The sequence below is a fragment of the Ursus americanus genome, chromosome 8 (assembly GCF_024610735.1).
Source record: "Ursus americanus isolate L20-20 chromosome 8, mUrsAme1.1.p, whole genome shotgun sequence".
NCBI classification, from domain to species: Eukaryota; Metazoa; Chordata; class Mammalia; order Carnivora; family Ursidae; genus Ursus; species Ursus americanus.
In genome coordinates, this window is record NC_142134.1 from 29389128 (window position 1) to 29397988 (window position 8861).

The 8861-nt window shown below is 34.1% G+C and overlaps 1 protein-coding gene across 1 annotated transcript; it reads left to right on the top strand.

Moving 5' to 3' along the window:
* The first annotated feature begins 473 nt into the window (after window positions 1-473).
* JCHAIN (joining chain of multimeric IgA and IgM) lies at window positions 474-7161 on the top strand. The gene is made up of 4 exons (XM_045789222.2): window positions 474-630; window positions 4195-4321; window positions 5511-5591; window positions 6255-7161. Exons 1-4 carry the CDS (start codon window positions 567-569, stop codon window positions 6457-6459), a joined length of 477 nt encoding a protein of 158 aa, XP_045645178.1. The 5' UTR covers window positions 474-566; the 3' UTR covers window positions 6460-7161.
* Window positions 7162-8861: the final 1700 nt, after the last annotated feature.

Genomic DNA, 8861 nt, shown 5'->3' on the forward strand with positions numbered 1-8861 from the left:
TTGGATTATGTATATTTTATGTATGTCATGTATAATATGTATATTTAAATCTGGTAACTTGGTTAATTAAGGACTAGGAGAAAAAATTGACTTAAGGTACAGTTGGGACCTTAAAAGGCTTAAATTAATTTCTCTTCCTTCTCTTCCCTTCATTTACTGTTCTAGGTACAACAAATGTCACGTATTTGATTTGAAAACTTTATTATCTAGGAAATGAAGTTGAGAACCCCTATTTAAACATTCTTAACGTACTCCTGACTTGAAGTTATTATTAATCTTCATGTTTAATTTTATAGAGTAAATGTAAAATAAAGAGTTACTGCATCAAAGCATGGCTTTTGGGGGGATACTTTGGAGGAAAATACAGAAATCGGAGACATACATCTCTGTCCAGTGCAGCATTTAAATTTCTGACTCCAACCGCAGTTGTGATTGTTTTTAGTTTGTTAGCTGCCTGGAGTGTTATTTTAAGAAAGCAGAAGCACCATCATTTGCACACTCCTTACAGATCACACACCTTAACCCTGACTTTTTAGCTTCAGTTTCTCAAAAGACGTGAAGTCAAGATGAAGAACCATTTGCTTTTCTGGGGAGTCCTAGCCATTTTTGTTAAAGCTGTTCTTGTGACAGGTATGTGGTATTCTGAAAATTAACCCACGTAGAAGGAAAAATGTAATACAGATCTGCTCTTCAGATGTATACGTTTATGTTTGTGCTTTGGTTAGCTAGCTAGCTGGCCACATTTTCTAACATGCCTTAGTCTTTATATGGGCAGTGATCTTTATGCAGAGAAAACTCATTGTAATTCTTTTTATTCTTTTTTTTCCTCTCAGTTGTTTGCATTCTATAACTTAGAGAATAAGAAAATATAATTTCTGGATAAGTATTGATAGCTATACTTATATAAACACTCATTTTGAATCTTGAAAATCAGTAATCCTCTCCTTGAGTATCTTAAATGAATAATCTGGAGAAATGAAGTAATAATTACTCTAACTACAATATGGGATGCATTGGGATTTTACTTCCCCAGAGAGACTGATGTTAGTTCTAACAACGTTCCTGGATCTGAGCCTACAGATTTAGTATGACACTTTAACGATGTTTGATGTTATACAGGTTGCCTATGACTTGATGGCGTAACTTTGGTTATTTTGTTTACTAACCTTTCAAACTACTGTAGAAAATGGAATACGCTCTGAATATAGATGTAATAATTTTCATCTGGAAGGGTAATGAGTTAGAAGTGATAGAATTTGGCCTGATTGTTTCTAACACTTACTGAGCTTCTTATTTCAGAACAGGGTATGTTGTAATTAAGAGTAGTCATTTTACATATACTTTTATACTAATTTAGCATTAGAAATAATGCATTTCTAATAATATTTAAACACAAAGATAGTAATATTAAAACATGTACAGTTTATGTATCTCTCTATATATAAATAGATATTTATGAACATGTTTATATACCTGTAAACATATATGAAAACATGTATAAAAGATCTATCACTGAGTACATACTATTTTCCAGGCATTATGCTGACTGCTTTACACATACTATTCCATTTAATTCTCACAGTAACCACTTGAGGATAGATACTATTAATACTTCTAACATATAGTTGAGTCCACTGAGATTTAGAGAGGCGAAATAACTTACCTACAGTCACACAGCAAACCTGTAGAACCCAGGCCATCTGACCCTATAGCCCACACTCCTCACTTCTCTCGTATTCTGCCAGTATTAGAGAATCACCTTTTAGTATACTCACTATGTTCATATCTTGTATGTGTTGTTAAGTATATTTTCTTATTTGTTTGAACTGAATTAAATTTAACAAATATTTATTAAGCACCTGCTATGTCTCAGGTATTCTTGGAATAAAGCAAGGCACAATCTATAACACAGGTTTATTTGGAAAAATATTACCTGTAAGTGAGAATGTTAGAAGCTTTTAAGTCTTGGTGAATTGCCTGTGTTTGTACATTTCCTGGTAGATATATTAGACTGCCTAATATTTTTATATAATAACAGTAAAGGGTAATAAAAATTAATAGTTTTTTCCTAGGTTTCTGGTAAGAAAATAAATTATATACTATAAATAAAATATAGAAATTTTCTATTTAAGACTTTAATAGTCAAATCACTCAACTCAATCTGTATTTTTGATCAAGCATTACACATTCATTTGCATTTTATTGAGAAAAACATTTAATAAAATAAGACAAAATCAGAGAGGGAAACAAACCATAAGAGACTCTTACTATAGGAAACAAACTGAAGGTTGCTGAAGGGGTGGTGGGTAGGAGGATGGGGTAACTGAGTGATGGGCATTAAGGAGGGCACTTGAAGTAATGAACGCTGGGTGTTATACGCAACTGATGAATCACTAAATTCTATCTCTGAAACTAATAATTCACTATATGTTAATTAATCGAATTTAAATTAAAAAAGAAAAAGGAAAGATTTAAAAGTCATGAATATAGGAGCAGGGGAGAGGACACATTTAAGTCATCTTATTCTTTTCAAAATGTTAAAAAGAGTTATTATCTTGAATTCATAATGTTTCTTCTCCAATGCTCTACAGACTTTTATCAGAAGATGTATTAAGAAGTTATGAGTAATGCCATAATAATGCATTGTAAAGTACTTCTAACAATTAGAAGTACAAAACAATGGTCTTAAATGTTTTTGTAATGACTGTTATCATCAAGACTAAAATACAATTATGTCCTCTGTGCTTTGGGACACCTCTGAAATAATTAGGCTTCCAGTTACAATTATATCTATCCTAATCATTTAACCTTTGTAACTTGAATTAATGTGCTAAATATTTTTTTCAAGTTGAGGCTTGCTGGGAGGAAATTTTAAAGGTCATTTAGTTAAAATTATAGAAATAAAAACCATATTTAATGGGTTAATTTTATGGTAGTGGGTTATAAGTTTGTTTGTTTTAAGTACCCTACATTGAGTAAAAGCTAACACCGGTAAATTCTATCAAATTCGGTGTTCTGGTAGGGAAATTGTACTATAGTTTTGCAGGATGTTACCACTGGGACAAACTGGGTAAAATGTACATGGATTCTATCTCTAGTATTTATTATGACTGTATGTGAATTTATAATGATCTAAAAATATTTAATTTAAAAACAAGACAAAACAAAAACATATCAAACATCATTATTATTTAATTAGCACTATTAAATTAAGTTGTTATTGATTCTTCAAATGCCTGTTAACTGATCTAAGTCCAGATAATAAGAAATTTTCTTTGTTTATTTCTTGCAACAGTTACCAGACCTCTTTGTCCAATATTCAGATTAGACAATAAATGTTGATACTCAGAGTTAAGGCTTTAATGGTCATCTGTGTATCCATTCACTTACTATTTTTTCTATAAACGGCATATTATATTAAATACAACTTACATCTCACAATATTTTCTAAATTGTTTTTGCAAATTCATAGCACTTTACATCTATATATGCCATATCTTTTAAAATAATTCTTATAAGAAATTTTAATAAATATAACATTTTATTTGATTGAATCATATGCCATGATAACCTGATTGCTATAAAAAGAAGAATATAATTAAGTTTTTGAAAATTATAGTAGAGAATATTCAAAAGTCTCACAAAGTAGGGTTATCTTGGGGAAAATGTGCCTGTTCTTAACTCTAATCCAATCTAAAGGAGAAAAAAAATATATATATAAATAGGTGTTCAGGAAGGATGTGACACTTCAAACCAGGACTTATAAAGGCCAATGTTATTTTTTGTTCACTTTTGAATAATGACTTTGGTCTGAGAGAAATCTAGTCTAGATTTTTGATTTCTGTATCATGTAGTCATTTGGCACTGATTTTTACGAGGCTACATTATTCAGAGAGCTGTGCCTCTATTCGTTTTCAATGAAAACTAGAATTCTTTAGCCCAGGCTCCCACAGACTGGGCCAAAGGGAAAAGAAAACAGTTTGTTTGGAGTGCATTTGGATTTTGGATTTCCTTCACAATGCTGTGAGATTCCGCTTAGCATTTTAGACTAGGAAAGAGGACAAAAATGGAGAAAGCTGAAACTGATCAACCGTAAAACTTAGTTTTTCTACTGGAGAAAAGATAAATTAACTCCATAAAAGTATAGAAACAGAACTTTCCCCTTTTTCTTCTTAATATGTTTTATCTTTCAAGCCCAAGATGAAGATGGAAGGACTGTTCTTGTTGACAACAAATGTCAGTGTGCCCGGATTACTTCCAGGATCATCCCTTCTCCCGAAGATCCTAATGAAGACATTGTGGAGAGAAACATCAGAATTATGTATGTGGCACTTTCAATTTCTTTTTTTTTGTGTGTTGTAAGCAAAGATACTTTCTGATATTAGCCATTGTTTGAATGTATTGACTGTAGTACCTATGTCTCTACTCCCTTTTTTTTTTTTTTTTTTTTTAAGAGAGAGAGAGAGCAGGGCGCAGAGAAGGGCAGAGGGAGAGGGAGAGAGAGAATCTCCATGCTGGGCATGGAGCCTGATGCAGGGTTCTATCTCACAAACCTAAAATCATGACCTGAGCGGAAATCAAGAGTTGGTCACTTAACCAATGGAGCCACACAGGCGCCCCCCAACCCCTCTTTTCGATGTGTAGCACTTACATGAATCTGTTTCCATAGATAATTATGTATGTATGTATGTATATATACACATAGACTTTATGTGAGGATTAAATATGCTAAGTGGACAAAATTAAGTATGCTAATGGACAAAAGCATCTAAGATAGTGTTTGAAAACCCACAGTAGATACTCATACATGTTTATTATCTTATCTTTCTCATTATTTAAAGCTTTTTCTGATATTACTAGAGCCTTCACAATCTAATAAAGAATAGATTCATTCATTTGGCAAACATTTATTGAGGGCTACTGAATGCCATTGAGGATTGGAGCTGGTGATACAACAATTTATATAAAACACAGTCCATGCTGTCAAATAATTTACAGTCTAGTAGGGAACTTTAAACTATTTAAAAAGCAATTACAATACAGTATTGTAAATGCTATGACAGGAATAAGCACAAGATGGGAAATGGTTTTTTGTTTTTTTTGTTTTTTTTTACAATTTTTATTTATTTATTTGACAGAGAGAGACAGCCAGCGAGAGAGGGAACACAAGCAGGGGGAGTGGGAGAGGAAGAAGCAGGCTCCCAGCGGAGGAGCCTGATGTGGGGCTCGATCCCAGAACCCTGGGATCATGCCCTGAGCTTCCGAAGGCAGACGCTTAACGACTGAGCCACCCAGGCACCCCAAGATGGGAAATGTTTAAAATATAGCAAATTACTGTGAAATCTGAGTAAAGAGTATTACTGTAGAGTGATTTTAGAGTGTTATAGAGTGCTAAATGTACTAAATTCCTGATGAAATAGTAAGTACCATCCCAGCAAAATACCTATTACCAAAAATAGCAATATCTGCTAGTGTCATTATTTTGATTTATTTTCTTTTTTTTTTTTTAGTGTTCCTCTGAACAACCGGGAGAATATCTCTGATCCCACCTCACCAGTGAGAACCAAATTTGTGTACCATTTGTCTGACCTGTAAGAGATTTTCTTTCATGCTAATATAGATATGGAAGTTAATAACTTTAAACTTGTTAGTAGGAATGTTTCTGAAAATATGGGGTATAAACATTTACCAATATAATTTGAGCTTTTGAATACATTAATTTCTATGTTAGTTATTGGATATCATAAATTTATAAAACTTTATCACAGGTAAAAGTTAGCTATGAATTCATTTTAAATAAGAAATTACTGCCATTAGTACAGAAGGGCCAATTTGTCTTAATGGTTAAATAATTGGATTTCAGACATACTAACATGGAGGTGTTTCTTTGGAAGCTATGGAATCCAACATCAAACAATTTCTTTTTCTTAAAAATATTCTGCCTTCCTTGTCACTATAAAGAACTTGTTTAATCCCAGTATAGAGGTGGGAACAAACCTAAGAGAGTAGAAGTTGCTGTATGGTATAGACGAAACAATCATATTATCATATCGTTAATTGTATTGTTCACTTTCAACTAATTTTTATATATTAAAGGTTGAAAAATCCCATTAACTATTCCGTATTGTAGAGTAGCTGAGGTCTGAAAGGAGTTACAAGCAAGAGCTAGCTAATTTTGGACAGAAACTAATAGTTACTCAGATTCTGAGACAACATTTGATGGGGATTGTCTAATGAATATATTTATTTTTCAGCTGTAAAAAATGTGATCCTGTAGAAGTGGAGCTGGGTAATCAAATAGTTATTGCCTCCCAGAGCAATCTCTGTGATGAAGACAGTGAGACCTGCTACACTTACGACAGAAACAAGTGCTATACAAATCGGGTGCCATTTACATATGGCGGTCAGACCAGAATGGTGGAAACAGCCTTGACCCCGGATTCCTGCTACCCTGATTAGTTAAGTCATTGCTGACTGCACAGCTCCTTTTCTTGAAAGGCTCTTCATTTTGATCCAGAAAGTTAATATATTTACTACCAATGAATTTGAAATAGTGATTTTTTTTGTTAATATAAAACTACCCACAAATAGAAATAGTAACATTATTTTTATTGAAATTATTTTTCAACTCTATGTTCTCAAAGTATTGAAATCTCTCCTAATCCTTGCCCGAAGGGGTATACTACCTTAAGAATACAATTCCTAGCATTTAAAAATAGACAAGAGGAGAAAATTTCACTTTTTTTTTTTTTTTGGTCTTGCCTTGAAGAGCCAGAGCTTTTGCACCTTCTGCACTATTCTCTTTTTAAAAAGTATTACTGTGCAGAGAAAATTTATATGTAAACATAGGTCAGTTACATGTCTTCACTAGAAAATTGGAAAACATGTTTTGGAAATATTTGCAAAAATAATTTAAAATGGGACCTCCATTTATGAGACCAATGAGCCGAAAGTGACATAATTAAATGCATAATTGAAAAATATATTTTGACATAGTACAGATTTGGTGGCAGATGATACAGACTTTTTTTTTGATAATCAAGATAGTGTAAGAAATTCCCATTGGAAATCATCTGTGTTGTAACTGAATCTAATGAAATATGTATCCAAAATATGTATTCTCTAGCACAGCTTGTACAATTAAATAGATTCATAAGCATATACCCGTGTGAGATAATTTATTGAAAAGTTTACCCGTGTTAACTTTGCTGCATGTAAGGTAAAATATAATTTATTACTGATGAGTAGTTTATAAGTATGGTATAATTATGCATTAATCGCTGAATTCATACATGTACATATTTGAAGTAGCTTTGTCATTTAAAGCTAAAATTAAATTAAGAGGCAAGGTCCCTCTTGACAAACATAATGTTTATCATGGCGCATAAAACTTCTTATGGCGGAAAGCCAAGGCCAACTGACATACATATCCAAGGGTTCTGTGGAAAGTACATGCTGACTCTGGATTTAAAACAACGGGAGGCTGATTAGTAAAAGTCAGTTTCCTGAAGAGGCATTTTTCTGTTGTTGTTGTTTTTTTTAATGGTAACAGTAATTTTTCATAACTTCCATATAACTGATTATTCAGTGTTGGTTTGTTGTTGTTTTTTGGCAGGGGGATAAAGCTGGGACATGCTCATGCTTCAGTAAGAATCAATTTTGATGCACTAAAGACACATTATTCTTGACTAATCTAGTGAGTGGTTTTAGCCAAGTTTTTGAATTTTATCTAATCAGTAAACATTTATTAAATATTTATCACATGCGAGGAACTGTGCTACATTTGTTGGTGATTCAGCTGTGATAAGTGCCCTCTAAACAGTCAACACCACTCACTCCCTAGACATCTGGTCAGTTGTCATCTTCTCATGAAGCTCACCCTGTTTTTAAAAATTGCAAACTCTAGGGACGCCTGGGTGGCTCAGTTGGTTAAGTGTCTGCCTTTGGCTCAGGTCATGCTGGATCAAGCCCCATGTCAGGCTCCTTGCTCAGTGGGGAGCCTTCTTCTCCCTCTGCCTCTGTCACTCCCCCTGCTTGTGCTCTCTCTCTTTGCAAATAAATAAATTAAAATTAAAAAAAACCCTGCAAACTGTATTTCCTTATCCTGGTTCATTTCTCCCCGTGTACTTATCACCCTCTAGTGGACTATATAATTTACTTATTTATCATTCTATGGTTTCTCTCCCCCACTAGAGTATAAAGTCTACAAGGGCAGGCATTTTTATTTTGCCCAGTGATGTATCCCCAGCACCCAGAACAGTCCCTGGCACATTGAGGTGCTCAATACATATTTGTTGAATGCATGAACATGAATCCAGCTTACTTGAGGAGACAAGACATATGCATAAATAATGACAATCATTTGACAGAATCTCATAAAAGCAAACAAATAGGGTCCAAAGTGTTACGAGAATTTATGGGGGACTTCCTGTTGGGGAACGTGATCAAAAAAGATGTGACCACTGATTGACCCATGAGCTGGACTCAGGCACTTAGAGGTTTCTCTCCCCCTCCCCTGTCTTTGGAATGTGGGTTCTGCTAGCCTTTCTCGCTCCTGGAGGCTGCTGTAAGGACATCTCCTTGAGATAGTGATGTGGTGTTGAAAACACCTGCATGGTATACATGCCTGAGCCCAGTTAAGGCCTCTTTATAAGATTTTAAGATTTGGTAGGCAGGTGTGGGGATCCATTCATCCTGTTGCCGCCCAAGACAAGCCTCGTATGTAAGTTCCCTTCGTTATTATAAAAATTGCCACCTACCACCATGGAGTGGCCTGCTTTTTTGGTCTCTCCCTGACCTCTGTGTCAAGGGGCTAGTTTCAGATTATACCAGGGAAGTTCCTAAGAGGCCTGTGAAACTAC

What these genes read in the sequence shown, in the direction of transcription:
- JCHAIN (XM_045789222.2), top strand. Translation starts at nt 567, where the DNA reads ATGAAGAACCATTTGCTTTTCTGGGGAGTCCTAGCCATTTTTGTTAAA. An exon ending in GAGAGAAACATCAGAATTAT is followed by an intron (nt 4,322 to 5,510) that starts GTATGTGGCACT and finishes TTTTTTTTTTAG; the next exon opens with TGTTCCTCTGAACAACCGGG. An exon ending in GTGTACCATTTGTCTGACCT is followed by an intron (nt 5,592 to 6,254) that starts GTAAGAGATTTT and finishes TTTATTTTTCAG; the next exon opens with CTGTAAAAAATGTGATCCTG.